Source organism: Anomaloglossus baeobatrachus, chromosome 2, assembly GCF_048569485.1.
Source record: "Anomaloglossus baeobatrachus isolate aAnoBae1 chromosome 2, aAnoBae1.hap1, whole genome shotgun sequence".
Classification (NCBI taxonomy): Eukaryota; Metazoa; Chordata; class Amphibia; order Anura; family Aromobatidae; genus Anomaloglossus; species Anomaloglossus baeobatrachus.
In genome coordinates, this window is record NC_134354.1 from 720,913,897 (window position 1) to 720,936,868 (window position 22,972).

The 22,972-nt window shown below is 46.3% G+C and overlaps 1 protein-coding gene across 2 annotated transcripts in view; it reads right to left on the reverse strand.

The window, feature by feature from the left end:
* RXFP2 (relaxin family peptide receptor 2) overlaps window positions 1–22,972 on the reverse strand; it is a 449,786-nt gene that overhangs the window by 67,048 nt on the left and 359,766 nt on the right. For both annotated transcript variants that reach the window (XM_075337353.1, XM_075337352.1), the window contains 2 exons: window positions 18,465–18,536; window positions 17,361–17,432 (listed from right to left, as the gene is read on the reverse strand). In XM_075337353.1, coding sequence (XP_075193468.1) covers window positions 17,361–17,432; window positions 18,465–18,536 — 144 coding nt within the window. The remainder of the gene's footprint in view (window positions 1–17,360; window positions 17,433–18,464; window positions 18,537–22,972) is intronic.

The following is a 22,972-nucleotide window of genomic DNA, read 5'->3' on the forward strand; positions in this document are numbered from 1 at the left end:
TCTTTATTAATTATTGTTGTTGTGCTCCCCATTATGTGCGGTACTTTTCTCCTTTTGTCTGCATAGTTCTCCCGCCGCACGGGTGAGCACTCATTTTTGATACTCATACTATTTTGGCGGTGCACCCTCTCCTTGGTTGTTGCACATACAGTTAATAAACATTGCCATAACACTTACCGGTGCCCGCGATGCGTCCTGCACTCTGTCTCCCGACGCTTTTCCATCGGTAATCGCTGCGTCCTCCCGGTAACCAGCAGTGATGCAGGACCTATCGTGACGTCAAAATAGCCACGTGACCAGTCACGTGTCTATTATCTCATTGGCTACACACTGGTCACATGGCTTTGACGTCATTCTAGGTCCTGTCATTGCATCTCTCCAATACATGGTGCACGTTTGTGTATCGCCATGTACTGGCGACATGCTCTGGCACACGGTCGACTCCCTGTTCTGCTTCCCCGTTCCGTTAGGGACCGGCTGACACAGCCGGTCAATAACAGAGATCACCGTTGCCATAGCAACGCGCCTGTTAGCGGTGACGTCACCGCTTACAGCGGCACCGGGAATCACACACCGTTGCTATGGCAACCCGTCTGTCAGCGGTAATGTGGCGCCCCTGAGGCTTCCGTCGCCACAGAGACATTGCACCCCAGTCAAAGGTGTGATGTCCCATCCTGGGTAAGGAAAGGGGTACATGCCAGTTCACAGGTAAAACTGCACTACACCCATTGCTAGGCACACACTGGGACCAGGGACAGTGGCAGCAACCCTCCCATGCTGCATGCTGGGAGGGGTCGTAAGACCCCTCCCTGCTCCCATAGGGTGGTAGCTTAGCAACCGGGGGTGGGAAGAGCCAGCCGAGTGTAAAGCAGAGAGGAAGGTCAGAGTTTCAGTTTTACCTCAGAGAGTGAGAGAGTGAGGAGACAGCATGTAGCTGTGAAAGAGAAAGAAGCTCTGTGAGTTCAGAGTGTCCGCAACAGAGAAAGAAAGCAACGGAGAAGGAGAGAAACCGAGAGTAGAAAAAGAGCTCTAGTCAGGCAGGAGCTAAAGAAAGAAGAAAGTGACGCTTCCTGGTGAAGACCCTGGGACTCTGAGGGTCCAGGTGACACCAAGCAGGGAACGAAGGGATTCCAGGGCCACAGATAGCTTCAGAGCTGGTGGCCTGTTCCACAGGAACATCGGTGGAGGGATCAATCTGCATCAGGGGACGGTCCCTAGTCACTGGAGGAGGAGAAGCCATCTCCAAAGGTTAAAAGACCGAGGTCCAGGGAAAGCTGCATACTCCCCGGACCAAACCCCACAGCAAGAATCTCTGGAAAAGGGGCGAATACCGACAGGTGAGCTCCCAGCCCGGAGGCTGCAGTGGAGGCCGAGCCAGGTTCAGCCACAAAAGGCAAGGCTAGTGAAGTCAGCTGAGAAAGGACACAATTAGAGGGGTGCACTGGCATTTACCCCCAGATCTACCCGGGATCGGCGGAGGTCCCTGACGGTGGTCCCAGCAGTCCAAAGGCTCCTGCAGGCCTTGACAAGAACTGTGAGTAAAGACCTTGAAACTGCACCCCTGGTGTTGCCTCAGTTATTTATCTGCATAGACACTTACGAGCACCAACAGTGTCCCCGGGGCACCGCTCCACCTGTGGGGAGCAGTACCACCATTGCTGCCATTCCATCACCCCGGAGGCCTCACACAGCAGCGGCGGCTTAATAGCCACAAACCACAGGTGGCGTCACGACAAATATACACTTTAATTACCCCTACGTCACCAGCCATATTAATTGACACCCACCAGGGCCACGGAGCCGGGCCCCGCCACCACTGACGACCCCCGGACTAGTCCGGCCCGGCACCGGGTGTCCCATAGCCCTGGGGTGGGCGAGTCAACTTTGGCGTCACGAACAGGATTTCGTGCCCGGACCCACTGGGTACTGTGCGCCTGAAAAGACTGTGAAAGAACTGAGTTTTACTGAAAAAACTGCTGCCATTAGCCTGGCTGAGCGCGGGAAGAAGAGGCGCGTGCCTGCAGAAAGAGCGCGAAAGTAAGCCCCGCCCCCTTTGATCTTGCAAGGAAGAGCACGAAGCGGTGCCCGCTATGGAGAGCGGACGGAAGATGTCTGCGTTCAGCCCTGTCGGCGGCATGGCGGGACTCCGAAGTGGAGGAGGTGGAGTGGCTTTTGATGTGGAGGATCGCGGCCCGAGTGAGCTCCCCGTGGGAACCGCTGCCTGGTTGGAGCGGGAGCTGGGTCGGTTCTGTGTCCGGGTGAGAGCACAGACGCTGCAGCAGGTGCTCGACTGGAAGGCGGAAGTCCAGAGGATGGTCGCCGTGGTGTGGGCCCAGGAACAGAGGGCCGCCGCAGCAGCCGTGTCGCGTGAAGATAAAGCCACGCAGACCCCCACGGCATCCCTCCTCAGCTGGGAGCCAGGACACGACAGCACCGTGACGAGTGAGCCCTGTGAAGCACCACTCCGGGATCAAGAGGTACAATGTACGCTGCCCCCGCCACCGTTCCCGCTGGAGGTTCAGAGCCCGGGGATGTATTGTGCCTGGAGAAGAAGTCCGGTGTCGCGTACGACATTGGCACAGTACGGTCCCCTGCAATGGTAACCGCATCCGTAAGTTAACCCCTGAAGTTAAACGTTCGAGTTGAAAGTTTTAAAGGACCGGCTCCAGAAATAATGCCTCCTGCCTTTGTTGAACGTCCTTAAGTTCTCCAGGAGATGCCACCCAGCACAAGAGGTGGAAGGAGGAGGACCTTGTCTGACTTGTTGACCGTCGCTGGGTCGGAGTCCCAGTGGGCGCCATCAAGGGTCGGAGCCCCTGGTGGAGGACGACAAGGAGTTAATGGAGTCAGGACGAAAGGAAGAAATTCCAGCAACTTCAGGAGAAAGTAGAATTTTCTTAAAAAACAGTTTCTTTATTGGTAATAAAAATATTAATATTCCATCCAAGCAAAACAAAAAATGGAGAGGCAAGACAGAAACAGCTCCTCTGTCCCTGGAGGTCCCTGACGGTGGTCACAGCAGTCCAAAAGCTCCTGCAGGCCTTGACAAGAACTGTGAGTAAAGACCTTGAAACTGCACCCCTGGTGTTGCCTCAGTTATTTATCTGCATAGACACTTACGAGCACCAACAGTGTCCCCGGGGCACCGCTCCACCTGTGGGGAGCAGTACCACCATTGCTGCCATTCCATCACCCTGGAAGCCTCACACAGCAGCGGCGGCTTAATAGCCGCAAACCACAGGTGGCGTCACGACAAATATACACTTTAATTACCCCTACGTCACCAGCCATACTAATTGACACCCACCAGGGCCACGGAGCCGGGCCCCGCCACCACTGATGACCCCCGGACTAGTCCGGCCCGGCACCGGGTGTCCCATAGCCCTGGGTTGGGCGAGTCAGTAACGTTACCGCTAACAGCCAGCAGCACTGATCACTCACGGAGTGAAGACTGCACGGGGAGCAGCAGCGTCTTTCTCCCATGCTGTGCTGCTCATGTAGCAGAGCTGCATGGGCTGAAGGCGAAAGACAGAAGAGCATGGATCGTGGAGGGATAAGAGGGAGTAATAAACATGGAGCCTCAAAGTGTGTCTGTGTATTTATTTCTATTAAAGTATTTTTTCTCTGTGTGGTGTCTTTTTTTTAACTCTTTATTGGAGATTCTTAATGACTGGGTCAAACTTGCCGGACATTAAGAATCTCTGACTTAATACTAGCTAGTAAAACAAAGCTGGTATTAACTCATGATTACCCAGCAAGCCACCCGGCTCCAGGGCTGCTGGAAGAGTTGGATACAGCACCAGATGATGGCGCTTCTATGAAAGCACCATTTTCTGGGGCGGCTGCGGATTGCAATTTGCAGCAGAGGCGCCCAGAAACCTCAGGCTAACCTGTGCTGCGGATTCCAATCCCCAGCTGCCTAGTTGTACCTGGCTGGACACAAAAATGGGGCGAAGCCCACGTTTTTTTTTAAATTATTTCATGAAATTCATGAAATAATTAAAAAAAGGGCTTCCCTATATTTTTAGTTCCCAGCCGGGTACAAATAGGAATCTGGGGGTTGGGGGCAGCCGTACCTGTCTGCTGTACCTGGCTAGCATACAAAAATATGGTGAAGCTCACGTCATTTTTTTTGTAGTTTTTTGGCAAAAAGAAAAAAAAATGCTTCCCTGGATTTTCCATTGCCAGTGAAGGTAACACCAAGCAGTGGGGGTTAGCAGCCAGTAGCTGCTTGGATTACCCTTAGCTAGCAATACAAAAAATGCAGCGGGAGCCCATATATATTTTTTTTAATTATTTATTTAAATAACTAAAAACAAAATGGGTTTCCCTGTATTTTGATTGCCTGACATCACAGTGCTGTAAAAATAAATCTTTAAAAAAATGACGTAGCGCGGTATTTTTGATTCTCAGCGCAGATAAAGCAGACAGCTACGGGTTGCCACCTCCATCTGCCTGGCGTAACCTTGGCTGGCAATCAAACTACAGGGAAGCCCATTAATTTTTTTTATTTAAAAAAATAGTTAAAAAAAAAAATGACGTTGGGTCTCCCCATTTTTGATAGCCAGCTAGGGTAAAGCAGAAGGCTGTAGCCTTAAAACCACAGCTGGCAGCTTTACCGTGGTTGGGGATCCAATGTGAAGGTCACCCCAGGCTCTTTTTTTATAATTATTTTATAAATATTAATAATTATAAAAAAAAGTAGGGTCCCCCCAAATTGGATCACCAGCCAAGGTAAAGCGGACAGCTGTGGTCTGGTATTCTCAGGGTGGAAAGGTCCATAGTTATTCGCCCTTCACAGCCTAAAAATAGCAGGCCGCAGGCGCCCTAGAAGTGGCGCATCCACTAGATGCGCCAATCCTGGCGCTTCACCCCAGCTCATCCCGTGCCCTGGTGCAGTGGCAAACGGGGTAATAAATGGGGTTGATACTAGTTGTAAAGTCACCTGACATCAAGCCCAGCAGTTTGTGATGTCATGGCATCTATCAGATACCCGACATCACAAACTGTCAGTACTAACAAAAACATTAGACAAAAAAAATGTTATTTGAAAAAACACTCCCCAAAACATTCCCTCTTTCACCAATTTATTGTAAGGAAAAGAAATAAGGGGGTCCCACGATGACTCTGGACCGTCTAGAATATGGGGGGACACGCTCAGGGAATGTATCCCCCATTTTCTAGGAGTGCAGACCCTCCATGTTAGGAGTGTGGGTGCAATGAATCTGCACCCACTCTCCCCGGGTCCACAGCAGCAGAGTCCATGTCGTAACTGTTGCTACCAAAGCTGCAATGCCTTGCTCATGAGGTAAGGGCATGCCTAATCAGGAGAACTATTCTACATTTCCAAATATTGGTATTTGCTGATATTATTGCTATTCCACCTAAGATCTTGGAGATGGAATACCCCTTTAAGTCCAGTTATCCAGCTGATTGAATACTAAACAACAGAGCTCGCTATTTAGACATTTTTTTTGCGGCGTATAACGGACTCTCATGTTTGGTAGTCGTTCAGCAGTGCAACTATAAAATCAAATACCTCCATTTGGAAATATAGTATAGCTCTCCTGATCAACTATGATCCTTACCTCATGAGCAGGGCATTGCAGTAGCTTACAGATGCATGGTTACCACCACTCACTGTGTCTGAACACAGGAAGCTGAGCTGACAGCCGCTTTGTGCATGCGGCAGCGTCTATTGTGAAGGAGGGGGCCGCGGGGGATCAACGCTGCACAGGTACCGTGGGACACCGGGGAACACTGGTGGTGTTATAGGGGGTGTTCTGGCAGGGCCTGGGGAGGAGTTTTCTGTCGCATGTGTCATGGCACATGCGACAGAAATCAGAGGAGTAGGGTGAATGCGGCCGGCGCACTGCTGTGCGCGCGGCCATCTTGGATTTCCAGGAGGGGGTCGGGGGTCACTTTGGCGACATCGGGGGACCGGAGGGGACCGGGGAGGAGATTTATCTCCCATCTGACATGTTTGTTCATGCCAGATGGGAGATAATTTTTTTTTTACCGGCGCTGTCATTTACTGTAACGTGATCATTGGTATACGGTGTATACCGGTGATCACGTGAGCGGGGATCGGGAAAACCGGCCTGAATCATGATGTACAGGGTCTCGGCTACCCCTGACACCCCGGAGATTTTCTGACGGTGGGGGGCGCTATTTACTTATTTCTGCCTGCTGTTTATAAACGGCAGATTAGAATAAGGCTACATTCACACGACCGATCCGTTTTTGCGGTCCACAAAAAACGGTTCGTTTTTTTCATAGGTGCATCCGTGTGGCATCCGTTTCCGTTCCGTATATGGTCCGTATGTCATCCGAATGTCATCCGTGTGCCTTCCGTTTTTTTGCATACTGCAAAAAAACTGAAGGAGGGAAAATGCATAAATGTACCCAGGATCCATAGCTTCAGCCTATTTGAGGCGGTCACATGTTCACTCCAGTGCCATTTTCTACTGCTTTTCACAGCGTAGAGTGCTCTGGTGATTTTCTTGTGCTTGTACACTTCATATCAGTCTTGTCTGTCATTATAATGGCAGAAAGACACAATGTCCTACTCTCCTGCACTTTGTACTTTTTCACCCTTTGGTGCCTTTCATGTGGCACTAAGGGGTGCTTAGCCTTGTATTTACAAAAAAAATAAAAAATAAATAAAAAAAATGACGTGGGGTTCCCCCTATTTTTGATAGCCAGCTAGGGTAAAGCAGATGGCTGCAGCCTGCAGACTACAGCTGGCAGTTGGCTGGTAATCCAAAACTGAGGGCACCCCATGCTGTTATTTTAAATTAAATAATTAAAAAAAAAAGAAATACGTGGGAGTCCCCCCAAAATTGGATCACCAGCCAAGGTAAAGCAGACAGCTGGGGTCTGATATTCTCAGACTAGGGAGGTCCATGGTTATTGGACTCTCCCCAGCCTAAAAATAGCAGGCCGCAGCCGCCCCAGAAGTGGTGCATCCATTAGATGCGCCAATCCTGGTGCTTCACCCCAGCTCATACCGTGCCCTGGTGCGGTGCAAACGGGGTAATATATGGGGTTAATACCAGATGTGTAATGTCACCTGGCATCAAGCCCTGGGGTTGGTGATGCCAGGCGTCTATCAGATACTCGACATCACCAACCAAGTCAGTAAAAAAAAAAAAAAATTAATGACAAACACATTTTTATAAAAACACTCCTCAACACATTCCCTCTTTCACCAATTTATTAGAAAGAAAAACAAATCCAGGTCTGCTGTAATCCAATAAGGCATTCCCATGACGATCCGTACCATAGTCACTGTCCCAGTCAATGAAGAACAGAATGTTCACCATTTGGCTGGGAGAGCAATGCAGTGATCTGAGCTAACATTATTAGGTCAGCCCAGGTCACTGCAGGGCATAACAAGTGCTGCTGTCAGTGAGGTACAATACCTGCATGACGATCTCCTTCACTGCTGATAGCAGACCTGTCACTGACTTCAATGACCGCCAACTTTACAGCCAAGTATCGCGGGAGCCTGTGACGTCACCACAAGTGACAGTCTCGGCTCCGCAGCGAGATGAGATGTGAAGCGGCGGCCATGGAGGACAGTGACAGTGCTGAGGTGGGGGGGCAGGACTACATCACTGCAGGTAAGCCGAGCGGGGTAATGTGTGCAGCGTGCGAGGTGGGTGGAGCCAAGCGGGGTCATGTGTGCGGGGGGGGCGGAGTGCGAAGTGGGTGGAGCCTAGCAGGGCCATGTGTGCAGGCGGCGGAGTGCAAAGTGGGTGGAGCCTAGCAGGGCCATGTGTGTGGGCGGCGGAGTGCAAAGTGGGTGGAGCCTAGCGGGGTCATGTGGCGCTGAAGACGTCAGTGTCAGGGACTGCATGGTTGGGGACAGGTGAGTGTGAGTGTGTGTGTGTGTCGCGTGCGGAGGAGGGGACGCTGTGCTCACCACGCTCGGGTCCGGCGCTGCTGCTACTGCTGCTTAGTGGCTCGAGCGGTGGGCCGGATCCGGGGACTCGAGCGGCGCTCCTCGCCCGTGAGTGAAAGGGGAATAGTTTTTGGGGTTTGGGAAGTCGGTCCGTGACGCCACCCACGGTTTGTGGTGAGGTTGGGGACACCACCGCTGCTCTGGACGGGGATCCCGGGAGTGATGACAGGGAGCAGCCGAGATGTTTCTCTCCCCTCCATGGGTAGGGGGTTTTGGTGGTCCCGGGGCCCGGTGATGGTGACTGTAAGGTGGATGGCGGGGTTTGGTGAGGTGCAGGGTCGCGGGGGCAGTGCAGTGCCAGACGGCACGGTAGTACTCACTCAGCCAATAACGTACACGGAGTCTCTGGTAAAACAAATTGCTGGATGGACGGGTCCCGCAGGCGGCTGCGGTGGTCACTCCCGGTAGGTTGGTGGTGACTGTCTCTCCCTGCACCTGTGATGTGTTTTCAGCTCCGATGGCTTCCCACCGGTAACCCGCTCCCCAGTGGTGTATTTGCCAGAGGAGCCCCTTTTGCCCGCAGGCTCTGGCCCTGGGAACTCTAGCTGTGGCGGTAGCTGTATTTCCCTTCACGGTTGAGCGGTTGCCTTCAGTCGCGTCTTTGCTGCTGGGAAACCCCGGAGGTTCCCGTCGCTGACGGATTGGACCGGTTTAACGGCGACTCCAAGCCTGGTCGGGGTCCGTAGGCCCTGCCGAATGGTGCTGGCTTCTCTTCGCTCCCTGGTTCGGTACCGGCAGGCAACCGCCCGTCCCCGGTCCTTACGGTTATGCGTCAATCGGCCTCTCCTGCAGATGGTCACCACCGTCTGCCAACCTTGCTCTTGGGTGCCCGGGCCACGTACCCGGACACAGTCAGTCTGCTCTTGCTCCTCAACTACCACTTCACTCAACTCTCTCCACTCCACTCCAAAACTACTCTCTCTTCCTTTCCCGCCTCCAGGACTGTGTACTCCTTAGTGGGTGGGGCCAACCGCCTGGCTCCACCCCACCTGGTGTGGACATCAGCCCCTGGAGGGAGGCAACAAGGATTTGTGTGTGTGACTGATGTGCCTAACCGGGGTGTGGGGTGTGTTGTTGCAGTACCTGTGACATCCTGGTTTATCCAGGGAGCCACATGTGTACATGCCGAGTGCAGGAGGGGGGCGGAGCCGAACGGAAAAGTGTCGGCTACCTGCACACGTAACCAGGGTAAATATCGGGTTACTAACCAAAGCGCTTTGCTTGGATACCCGATATTTATCTTGGTTACCAGCTTACCGCAGGCTGCCAGTGATGGCTCCCTGCACACTGTAGCTGTAAAAAGCCACGCTTTTGCTGATCGAACCGTTCTCGAACGTAACTCGAACTGCCGAACTTTTAGCAAAAAGCTCGAGTTCTAGTTCTATCTAGAACACCCCCCAAAATCACTCAAACCTCGAACTGGCGAACCACGAACCGCGCTCAACTCTAGTTATGTATGCCAGTGATTTTGATGCATTTTTTGCAACATATTTCAAAACGTGCTGGTTTTCCTGCTAAAAAATTGCAAAACCATTTACTGAAAAAAAAGTAAATTTTAGGCATTGCACAAAATTTATGAATCACATGCGTCATTGTAATGAATTTGGCACAAAACATGTCAATGAAAACCACAAGTCAAAATAGAAAAATGACTTAAAAATGGAAATTATGAATCAGGCTCTAAGTGCAAAACCTTTAGATTTAAAATCAATGGAATATATTAGTTTCCACTGTTTTCTAGCAGCTGCCAAGACAATTACAGACAGGAAGATTTGGCTGCAGCTTCTACCAATTGATATTTTTCCTTTCCTTTCTGGATTCACAGCTACACTGCCCAGTTCTTTTGTATAATGTTCTCCATGCTGCTGCTGCTTCAATTTGTGTGCTGCACGGATAAGGAAGAGCATGAATCTTCCATCTATATCTGTACAGTGTTCATTCAGACATCAGTGATTTTTCCTGTACACAAAAAAAACTGCTTGAGTTTCATCAGGGTTTTGTCAGCGATTCTTCAGTTTTTCTTGAGGTTTCTCAAGGTTGTCCTATCAAACAGTCCATGAAAAACAGAGAGCACACAGGTGGCAAAGACTTGCATTGGCGAATATTAGAGATGGGCGAATAGTGAAATATTTGGGTTCAGATTATGCTATTTGAATACTGAGTACTATTCCAGTATAGGTCACAAATAACGAATCTAATGCAAGTCAATGGGAAACCCAAGCATTGTTCTTGAAGAAAAATGCTCGAGTTCCCCATTGACTTGCAATAGGTTTGTTATTTGTGATGAATACTGGAATAGTACTCGAATAGCATAATCCAAACCCAAATGTTTCACTATTCGCCCATATCTAGCAAATATGATCCGATACTCAGTTCAATATCTAATAACCTTTCTACATTTTTGCAGACCACTCTGCGGGAAAAAATTAGACATGTGAACTATCAGATAGACTATTATAGGCACAAGTGCTATCCATGAAAAACATGGATAGCACTTGTATGAGAAAAAACTGTCATGGGAATGGGATCTTAAGAAGATACCAGAGCATTTAGCATTTAATCTCCATTCACCAGTTCAGTTTGAAGAGTGAAAAATGCAGAGTAATATCGTGTTTTTGTAGGCCTTTTTGGAGTGAATCTGTGTGATCAAGCACCTGTAGTTAGATCCTGTTAGGAGGTAAGGGAAATCCTTGTGGGTTCATAGATGACTGCAGTAAGATATGGTAAGCCTGAGCGTGGCCTGGCACTACAGTCCTGAACTATACTGGACTGTGAAGAGTATACATTGGAAGGGATAGCACTGTGAAAGTACTTAAGAGTTAGGGGCAAGCAAAGAAGAACACCCTACTGTCTATGTTAGGCCCCTTTTAGATGTCTGTGTTTAATCAGGTACAAGCCACACGCATTGGTATGGTCAAACGTGTGTGCACGTGTGACATCTGTGTTTCCATACGTGTGACATCAGTGTGACAGATACCGGAGAAAATACGGGTCTTTGAAATAAAAAGATTTTCTATATTCACCTGTATCCAGCGCTGTTTTCTTCCGCTCTGCTGTCTCCTCCTTCTGACCACCGCTCATTATACTCACTGAATATTCACTGCACTGAGGACCTGGAAGCCAGAACATCACAGTGACAGCGCCGGGGACAGCGCTGGGGTCAGCACCATGGACAGCATCACCGCATCACCGGTGACAGGTGAGTATCCAGCAAGCAGTGTGTGTGTGCAGTGACGTCCAGGAGGTCATTGGAGTTCCCAATGAACTCTGATGATCCCCTGATGACACCCCCGCAACACTCGCACTACAGCGGGTGTCACCACAGTTACTTCATGGGTTCATCAGAGTTCATTGGGAACTCCAATAACCTCCTGGACATGACTGCACACACACTGCTTGCTTGCTTGCTGAATACTCATCTGTCACCGGAAATGCGGCGATGCTGTCCCCAGCGATGCTGTCCTCCAGGATGCTGTCCTTAGCGCTGTCCCTGGCGATCCTGTACCCGGCGATGCTGTCCTCGGTGCTGTCCCCGTGATGCTCCAGCTTCCAGCTCCTCACTGCGGTGAATAATCAATGAATATAATGAGCAGCGGTCAGGAGCAGGAGGCAGCAGAGCCGAAGAAAACAGCGCTGGATACAGGTGAATATAGAAAATCTTTTTATTTCAAAGACCAGTGTTTGCTCTGCTTTGTGTCACACTAATGTCACACGGATCACATCAATGTGCGGTCCATGTGACACCCGTGCTGTCGGAGAAAAAATGGACATGTCTCCGTGTGTGCGTGTGAGGCCACGAGGGGTCACACAGTCAGTGTGAAAACATGGCCGTGTGGGTAACTCCAGAGCATAACATGGGTAAGTGTGGCATCCATGTTAAAAACGGATGTTCCACGTACCTGAAACACGGACGTCTGAAAGAGGCCTTATAGAGGGTGGAAGTAACCTGAAATGTGGTCAAATAACACAGGTGTGGAAGGTATACTTGATATTTGTGTCTCTTGGCACTAGCAGGCTCAGAGGCTGAAGTAACATCCTAGACCTCCTGGCTGAGGGGGCCCAAATAGCACTCTATATAAAAGATACCAGTAGTGTAAATGTTAGATTGGCAGGCACCGTTACAGATTTGGCATTAAGATTCAGGCTTTTCAGGGTGTATCTCTTGGTGCTGAAACTGCATGCATATCATATAAATACTGAGAGTCATTGATACAAAGCACTTATCACTGTGAAAAATGCTTGGGGATTTCTGTTTTAAAAAGATTGTTACTCTAGCTCCATTGCTGCTGTTATCTCAATGCAGCCAGGTGTTTTAACAGAGCAGGGCACACTTGAGAGAACATGCCGGATATTCTTTGGATTTAAACTTCACATGAATGATCTAAAAGCGACTTTATACAGTACATTTGTGGCATTACTTGCTCAGCTAGATAAGAATTTTTACTTTCCAATCCCTGTCTGCTTGCTCATAAATCCTATATAATCCTATGGTGTTTCAATTTCCTCATGGTTTACAATCTTTCTTAAATTCCTTAGAGCATCTATATAATTACACTTCACATCAGGAGCTCAATAGCAATATATCAAGTAATTAGATTGAGCCCTTCTCTTATAAATACCTCTAATAAAAAATATTTATACAACAGAATTCTTACTGTTACTTTTTCAGTCTGATAATCGTCCAAAATCCCAAATTATTTTCAATTTATAATCTGTTTTTTTGCAGAGTATTTTTTTCTTTTATTCATGAATTTTAATTTTGTGTCACTTTAGGGATCTTAAAAGGAAATTGAACTTTCAAGTCACTTTTGAGAACAAGCAGTCCTGGGTGCAATTGAGAAATAAAACTCTTTATGTCCATTAGATGACTTGTATCCTGCATTTTTTACCAGTTTTCCCATCTGCAGGCTTTATCTCTAATTTGCAATCAACTGTGAGCTGGTGTAAAGATGACTTTGGGACAGCGGGTAACTGGAGCTCCTAAGCTGTCCGTCAAGCTAGGGGACCCTATAATATTCCTAATCTCAGGGATGCTCCTGATGGTGGAGAGGCCTGTGTCTCTTTCCTGGTCCTGCTCCTGACCATTCCTGATCGGATACCCTCTTCCCCTCCATCCAGGGTGGGACACGACAGGAGTGTATTGAAAAACCACAGATAAAGACAGGCTAGGAAAGAACCAAAGATCCGTTACAGAACGCACACACAAAAAGGTAAAGACAATAAGAGATTCAGAAGGAAAAACAAGAGCAGGAAGGAAATACAAAACAACAGGGGTAAAGTCCACAACCGCTCCATGCAATGTGCACAACTTAAGAAAAACTTTCACCAGAGAGTCTGGGACACCACACCTCAAAGATCAACATAGAATAAACTATAGCTGTCATGGGTAGAAGGATTCCACCAGCATAAAAAGGAGGCAAGCAGATGTGATTGGTCTCCCCACAACATGTGAGTAAAGGAGCAAGCAGACTAGCATATATTAACTCTTGCTAGCCTGCCTATGAATCAGCATACAGCAGGTTGATGCCTGTATTGATCCCAGATACCCAAAGAAACCATTGGGGGGAGTGTCAAAATGTGCAATCTGAACAGAGTCCATGACAGTTGGTGAAGTTTTTGTAAAACTCTGTGTGATAGCTGATGGGAGGAGAGAAGCTGCTGTGATTTTTGCCAAACATAGCAGAACACAATAAGATGGTTTCCAGCCACTAATTTCTGTTTTAGCACACAGATAAGCAGCCACATAGATGTAATAATGTAAGGAGGTGGACAGGCTGTCATTTTCCGCTCTGAAGACACAAATCCTATTGAGGAAATGTGAATTTTGATGTGTAATGTTTATTATGGGTTTGGTGGACATAGGTTAAGATAAAGTTAATGTTTGCCTGCATAATGTGTGGATTGTCCTGTGAAATGTATTGTGTTTCTGTATTATGTAAGGCATAGCAATGTGTAAGATGTAGCAGTGTTGATAATACAATGTATGTGAATTAGGCTAAGGTATAAAGCATAGCAGTGTTGGTAAAGTATTATAATGTTTGCATAGAACTGGGTGAAATGTTAAGTCTGTCCAGCAACAGACTGCAGGGTCAGAGACAGTTAACAGTTTGGATTAGCCCACAGTAGGTGGGGATAGAGTGCAGTGAAAGAGACTGTTTTTCCAGAGAACAGTGTGTAGTGGAGAGTGACCTTCACAAAGAAGACAAGTCTATGGGTATGTGTGTTATGTACAAGGCAGCAAGTAACCAAAGTGGTCACAGAGATCCAGCACACAGGCAAGTGGGATTGCATGACATAACACTGTTCGCTATTCCGGTATTGAGCCGACATGGCACCACCACATGAGGTGAGTATAAGTGTTGTTATTTAATTATAATTAGGCTGTAGTTACTGTTGCGTATGAAAAAAATCGGTCCGATTCTCATGCCGGAGAGTAGGACGATTTTTTCTCACTAGTTTGCACCAGTTTAGACTATAATATTAGGAAGTGCCGGCAACTCTTGCATTTTGTATTATGTAGTCATGTCCTTTGTCTGCACACTCCTCCCAGTGATCTCAGGTGTTTTAATTTTTCTTTGCAGGTTCTTCTCTAGCCCATAGGCTGGACCCAGACGAGCATATGGCATGCGATGCGATACGGTGGGGGTGCTTTGCTTGTGACACTGTTGGTGATTTATTCAAAATTGAAGGCATACAGAACCAGCATGCCTACCACAGCATCTTCCAGCGGCATATTATTCCATCCGGTTTGCGTTTAGTTGGACCATCATTTATTTTTCAACAGGACAATGATCCCAAACACACCTCCAAGTTGTGTAAGGGCTATTTGAGTAAGAAGTAGAGTGATGGGGTGCTACGCCAGATGACCTGGCCTCCACAGTCACCAGACCTGAACCCAATCGAGATGGTTTGGGGTGAGCTGGACCGCAGAGTGAAGGCAAAAGAGCCAACAAGTGCTAAGCATCTCTGGGAACTCCTTCAAGACTGTTGGAAGACCATTTCCAGTGACTACCTCTTGAAGCTCATCAAGAGAATGCCAAGAGTGTGCAAAGTAGTAATGAAAGCAAAAGGTGGCTACTTTGACCAACCTAGAATATAAGACATATTTTCAGTTGTTTCACACTTTTTTAAGTATTTCATTCCACATGTTTTAAATCATAGTTTTGATGCCTTCAATGTGAATCTACAATTTTCAGAGTCATGAAAATAAAGAAAACTCATTGAATGAGAAGGTGTGTCCAAACTTTTGCAATTACACACATTTTGTTATACACATGTTTATTTCCTTTGTGTGTATTGGAACCACCCAAAAAAAAACCAGAGGAAAAAACGCATATTGGAAATAATTTCACATAAAGCCTCAAATTGGTCTGGACAAAATTGTTTGCACCCTCAACTCAATATTTGGTTGCACAACCTTTGAAATAAATAACTGTAACCAATCGTTTCCTATAACTATCAAAAAGCATCTTACACTTCTCAACTGCAAATTGGGATTCTGATCTGGCTTATATATCCTGAGTCATATTGCAAAGGATTGTTGAAAATCCACTTGTGACTTTTAGGATCGCTACTTCCAATAGGTGGCGCTGTGCTAGAGTTTGTCTCCTTTACTGGAGAGACAATTTGAATACTTCTCAACTGGAAATTCGGACCACTCTTCTTTTACAAACTGCTCCAGGTCTCTCCTATGTGATAGCGCCTTCTCCTAACAACAATTTTCACACCTCTTCACAGGTGTTCAATGGGATTTAGATCCGGCCTCATTGCTACCACTTCAGAGCTCTTAAGCACTTTGTTTCCATCCATTTCTGGGGTCTTCTTGAAGTATGTTTCGGGTCATTGTCTTGAAATGTTGAGATTGTTCATACTTTGGTTCTCTAGTCATCAGATCGGTCTCCTCTCCTTTTTCTGTTCTCCATGCTTACTGTGGCACCCACAGACACACAATACAAACATTGAGTCAACTTCTCCCCTTTTTGTCTGGTTTCAGGTGTGATTTTCATATAGCCCACTCCTGTTACTTGCCACAGGGGAGTTTGAATGATTGTCACACTCTTGAAACAAAGTTGTTTACCCATAAATTTGTAAAGGTGCCAACAATGTTGTCTTTGTGATCTCTGGGGTTTTCTGTGAAGTTATGTCTAATATTCCTTTTTTCTCAGTTTTTATGTTGCTTCAATACACACAAACAAATAAACGTTATAACAAAACATGTGACTGCAATAATTTTCTGGGAGAAATACTTAATTTTTTGGAACAATTTCAAGGGTGCCAACACTTTCGGCCATGACTGTATACATATTAAGCCTGTACACCACATAGCTCATGTTGGAACTTCACACTTCAGAGTGGTGTTTTATTTGGTCAATCGGGGTCTCAGGACCTCAACCCCCGCCAATCAGCAACACTATGCAGGAACTGTAATATACAAAAAGTTTTTCAAAATAATAAGTATATTTTAAAAGCAATTGCTAAGCTATATTTGCTAAATTCAATATGAGGGTATATATTTTTTCATCTTTTGTCTTATGTGTGCCAAATAAAACTCCAAAATTGAATATTTTCACATTGGGGAATAAAGGGGTCAGGAAACTTTCTAACATCTCTAGAAGGGACATATGAGAAAAGAAGAGCACAGGTATAGGCATTTAGGCATTTACTATCATTTGCTTTGTCAGTAACCCATTATTCACAACATTCATTATCATATTTTGTACTTAGCTTTAACGTAGTACTAAGATGTGGCCCGGAGTAGTACAGCAAACAACCACAAGGTGGCAGCAGAGTAACATCATGCTGCACTAAGACTTGGTCTAGAGTAGTACAGCAAAGACACCACAAGGTGGCAGCAGAGTAGTCAGGGATCCGAGTCAGCAACAGGATGTCAAAACAATGTACCATGGGTGAATGAATTCAGAGTCAGAAGCAAGCAAAAGGTCAGGAGCAGAATGGTAATAGAAAAAGCCGAAGAGACAAGACCAAGTCAGGGACAGGACCGTGAGTCAAGTACCGGGAAATCCAAACTACAAACAAAGGTATGACAAGCCGGACGAGTCGGGATAGGCCAAACAGAAACAAGATAGGCGGGAAAGGGTGCATGGCAGGACAGATTGGGTATCTCACGAGAGCCAGCTACACACACAATGAGGCATAGACTATCACTGGTGCTGAACTGGAGGTGTAGCGTCAAGATATAGTGTCCTGGACACCGGAACGAGACAGGGAGGGGTTAACCCATGACCTGACCAGGCTGGAGCTGGGAGAAACCAGAGTGGCAGATACCAGCCTGGATCATGACATTAGCTTTTAGAAATTTGCACTCATCCTACATGCTGAGCAGATCAAAAAAACAAAAATAGATAAAAATTATATTAATGCATGCAAGACTTACAGCCATCGTAATTCTTGTAAGTGACTGAAAACCCCTTCGTGCAAGTACATGATACAGTTGTTGCTAAGATATCTGGAAAAAAAAAGTTTTGATAATATAGAAATAGGAAATAGGTAAATAATTAAGTAAGAAAAATTGTCAAATTCATTCTCCATGCTGAATCAAAAGACATTTATAATTAAAGGGGCTCTGTCAGCCCAGAATGAATGTTCAAACCAAGTACAGGCGCTCGGTGCACCCTAAGGGGTACTTTGCACACTACGACATCGCAGGTGCGATGTCGGTGGGGTCAAATAGAAAGTGACGCACATCCGGCGTCGCTGTCGACATCGGAGTATGTGAATAGTTTTTACTATGATTAACGAGCGCAAAAGCGTCGAAATCGTATGATCGGTGTAGCGACGGTCATTTCCATAATTTCGGAAGGACCGATGTTATGATGTTGTTCCTCGTTCCTGCGGCAGCACACATCGTTGTGTGTGAAGCCGCAGGAGCGAGGAACATCGCCTTACCTGCGTCCGCCGGCTATGCGGAAGGAAGGAGGTGGGCGGGATGTTTACGTCCTGCTCATCTCAGCCCCTTCGCTTCTATTGGCCGCCTGCCATGTGACGTCGCTGTGACGCCGCACGACCTGCCCCCTTAGGAAGGAGGCGGGTCGCCGCCGCCGGCCAGAGTGACGTCACAGGGCAGGTAAGTGCATGTGAAGCTGCAGTAGCGATAATGTTCGCTACAGCAGCTATAACACAATATTGCATGTGCGACGGTGGCGGGGACTATTGTGCTTGGCATCGCAAGCATCGGCTTGCGATGTCGTAGTGTTCAAAGTACCCCTTAGTGTGGCCAGGAATTTATCTACAGCTTCCCACTGCTTTATTTCCACTTATCTCCTCCCTTCTTTGGCTTTATAATGTCTGAGCTGTCAATCAAAGAACAAGGGGCGGGGTGGAAAAAAAACAAGTAGCTGGATTTTAATATTTGGCCGCACCAAGGGAGCATCGAATGCCTGTACTTGGTTTGAACAGTCATTCTGTGCTGACAAAGTCTCTTTAATACTGTTCGTATAAAATAATTCCTTAAATTCAGCAAATCAAACGTCTTACTTACAGTTTTTGTAGCTGATATAAGCCAAAAAATGCCTTCTGTGATATATTTCTTAAACAGTTGTTCTGGAGAAATCTTGTAGGAAACACAAAGGATATAAAAGTCAATCAGTAAATGCTATGCAATAGCTTTGCTACTAATGGAAAATAAGTAGCAGTTTAACTCTGCATTTTGTTGCTTATTATATGACATATGGACAAAAATATTGGACGCGTCTTAACCATTGAATTCAGAATCTTCATTTAGTCCCATTTCACAGATGTATAAAATCCAACCCTTCACCGTCTTGTCTGCCTTTATTAATATTTATGAGAAAATGGCTCCTTCTAGAGAGCTCACTGATACCAGCCCGGTCCTGTAATAGGATACATGACATTTCTTTCCTTCTCAATACTGGAAAATCACCTGTGAGTGATGTTATTGAAAAGTGCAAGGAACCATAAAAAAAAATACTGATCAGTGTCAGCAAGTGCTGAAGAGCATGGTGCATATACAGTAGTCACCAATGCTCTGTTGGCTCAAAAACTAGAGTCCAAATTTCCTAAAGCTGTAACATCAGCACAGAAAAGTTGTGCAAGGAGCTCTATGGGTTTTCCATGGCCAAACAGCTGAATGCTAGCCTTACATCAAAAAAGAACAATGCTAATCCTTCCTGGCAGTCTGATATACAAGAACACTTGATTTTTGCGTAATTTGTCACCAGATATTATGCAAACCCATCTTAGGGCCTTAAGGGTGCTTTACACGCTGCAACATCGCTACTGATGTATCATCGGGGTCACGTCGTTAGTGACGCACATCCAGCGCCGTTAGCGACATCTCAGAGTGCGATACCAAGGAGCGACGATTAACAATCGCAAAATCGTTCAAAAATGGTGATCGTTGACACGTAGCTCCTTTCCTTAATATCGTTGCTGCTGCAGGTACGATGTTGTTTGTCGTTCTTGCGGCAGCACACATCGCTATGTGTGACACCGCAGGAGCGACGAACATCTCCTTACCTGCGTCCACCGGCAATGAGGAAGGAAGGAGGTGGGCGGCCGCTCATCTCAGCCCCTCCGCTTCTATTGGCTGGCCGCTTAGTGACGCTGCAGTGACGTCGCTATGACGCCGAACGCACCTCCCCCTTGAAGGAGGGATTGTTCGGCGGTAACAGTGACGTCGCTGACAATGTATGTGCGTGTGACGCTGCCGTAGCGATAATGTTCGCTACGGCAGCGAGCACCAAATGTCACACGAACGACGGGGGCGGGTGCTATCACGCTCGACATCGCTATCAATCGCTAACGATGTTGCAGCGTGTAAAGCACCCTTTAATGTTGAGCAGCGTTCCTCAACTCCAGCTCCAAGAGCCACCAACAGATCATGTTTTTAGGATTTTATTATTATTGCCCAGGTGATAATTCCATTACCTGTGCCATATTAGGAAAATCCTGAGAATGTGACCTAGTGATGGCTCTTTGAGGACTGGAGTTGAGGAACACTGACAGGGACCCTGATTCCCGTGATGTATCACGTATTGGGCTGCCTGCTGTAGTTTTCATAAAAGCACTGTTTTTTTTCTGCTGCAAATCTGAGGTCTCTGAATGCTGAGGTCTGTATAACCCCGCCCACACCACTGATTGGCCGCTTTGTGTGCACACTATGCCAATCACTGGTGGAGGTGGGGTTATAGAGAAATAATGACTATACAGGACTAAATGGCAGCAGGTTTACTAGTCCTCTAATGATAATTTCCTGCTGATAAAACAGTGATTTTAACAAAACTACAGTAAGCAATCCAGTGAATGACACGTCACTGTAATCCGGGTCTCTGTCTCTATATTATGCTGCTGGTTTATCCATGTTTTTTTATATTTTATTTTCTATTTGCACTTTCCAGTTTTTTTTTCACTCTATTCAATAATGAGGAAACCGCTAGCAGGATTTTTGTTAAAGCTAAAATGATGGCAAAACGCTCCAAAAGACGTCTGACAACTTTCAAGTAGTGATGGATGGACCTGGACTATAAAAGTTTGGATCCTCCTAGGTTCAAAATAAACCAAGCACCGACCCTGGGCCCAGAGTTCTCAGGGAGCTCTGGGTAACCATCCAGATTCAGCCACCCGGGTAATAAAAAAAAAACAAATAAAAAATAAAGAAAGTAAGAGTAAAGCAAGCGCTTGATACTTAAAAGTCTCTGCACGACTGTACACTGCTTCCAGGGCCTCTCATTCTATTTCCGGGGACACCCATTATCTTCATGCATATTCACTGCTTCCCCCTCCCACTGGCAGTCCTGGTATCTGTGATTGGTTTCAGACAGACAGTGCCCCCAGCCTGTGTGATAGCGTCTGACTGCAACCAATCACAGACGCTGTCTTCGTCTATATTTGTGTAAAAATAAATAAATAATAAAATTGGTGCAGGGTCCCCCCATATTATGATACCCAGCACAGATAAATCATACAGCTACAGGCTGCAGTTCTCAGCTGCTCACTTATCTTTGCTGTGTATCAAAATAAGACGAACAGCATGCGACTTTTTAAAAATTATTTAAATAAATAATTAAAAAAAAAAGGTGTGCCTCCCTCCAATTTTGATAACCAGCCATGATAATGCCCAACAGCTGGGAGCTGGTATTCTCAGGCTGGGGAGACCGATGCTTAATTCTCACCCCCAGTCTAAAAATAGCAGCCTGCAGCCATCCAGGATTGTTGCATCTATTAGATGCGACAATCCCGGAACTTTACCCGGCTCATCCCGATTGCCGTCGGGGTAATAAGGGGTTAATGACAGCTCACAGCTACCACTAAGCCCCAGATTAGTAATGGGGAGGGTCTATGGAAACGAGCGAGGCATGCTGGAGATCTGGTTAGTCTATATAACCTAAACAATTTTACCATTTATACCCTATCATTATTTATATAATAAATAGTGCAGAACTAGCATTAATTCTATTGGATATCTCACTGCCTTAGCTCTGCAGCACCTTGTATTGGACTAATTGATTATATGGACTCAGTAGCACCTTACATCTACTAAATCCCTTTCCTCTGGCACCTTATTTACTGTGGCAAGTTGCAAATAATTGAATTTCACTGAGGCATGTGGCAATAACTGATTTGTCATTATTGGTAATAATATCTTATATAGGGCACTGCAATAGGTATGTTGGGGCATGATATAACAATATATAGTGATTGCTTATCTTGATGAATTGGGGTTTTTTTAACTATCAATTTTGATATGGTGCAACTGTAAGCATTGATTTCCTGTATTAATTGGGCTGTATGGGCTGCTGCAATAGACAGCAGTTATTCCCTATACTAACTGGGCTACATGGGCTGCTGCAATAGACATTAATGAGTAATATACTCCTGTTAGTATTTATGCCTGGAGGATATAACATAATTTTTTGGCAGTACAGAAAATGTATTAAAGCCCACCATTAGATGTATATGGTGTAAAAGGGACAATGTAACAATGTTACTGTATTTTCCGGCGTATAAAACGACTTTTTAACCCCTGAAAATCTTCTCAAAAGTCGGGAGTTGTCTTATTTGCCGGGTGCCGTCTTATAGGCTGATGCACGGTGCTGCTGTCTGCCGTCATGGCTTTACTGCAGTTGAATGCTTTACGGTGGTGGCGCTAAGCATTCAACTACTGTAAAGTGCTGACAGCAGCGGCGGCCCAGTGTATTGGACGCAATCATGGAGGGGTGTCCATGTGCCTGCAGTCTGCAAGAAGCACCCTTTGATGATCATGTCCGGTGCACAGAGCCGCCGCTGCTGTTAGCGCTTTACAGCAGTTGAATGCTTTGTGGCACGGCCACAGCCGTAAAACATTCCAGTGCAGTAAAGCCACGATAGCAGACTGCAGCGGCGGCCCCGTGCACCGGATGAGATCACCGAGAGATCTATGTGCCTGCGGTCTGCAAGAAGCAGCTGAGGACACCGTGGGAATGGAGGACAGGTAAGAACAATTTTTATTGTGTGTAAACAATGGCATAATAGGGGACAAGAAGGGGACCAGTAGGACGACAATACTAAACAATGGGTACATTAGTGCAGGGGACATTACTAAACGATGGGCTCATTACTAGAGGGCCCAAGGAAGGGGCACAAGGATAGGGCCCATTACTACAGGGGGGGCCAAGGATGGGCACATTACATTTTTTTGGTATCTATTTTTATTTTTTAAATTTTCCATCAGCTGCTGCATTTCCCACCCTAGGCTTATACTCAAGCCAATAAGTTTTTCCTGTTTTTTATGGTAAAATATGGGCCTCGGCTTATACTCGAGTATATGCAGTATATCCCAAACTCTATATTTTAGCTGGAAAAGTTGGGGGTCATCTTAAATGCCCAGTCGTCTTACACCCCGGAAAATACAATATATACTTCACCCTATGAGTCTCTTATATATAAAAAAAAAATAAAAAAAATTGTGAATTTATACATGTATTTTTTGAGACAATAAAAAAATTATTTCAATATTAATTATAAAAAGTTTGTCATTTATTTCCTTTC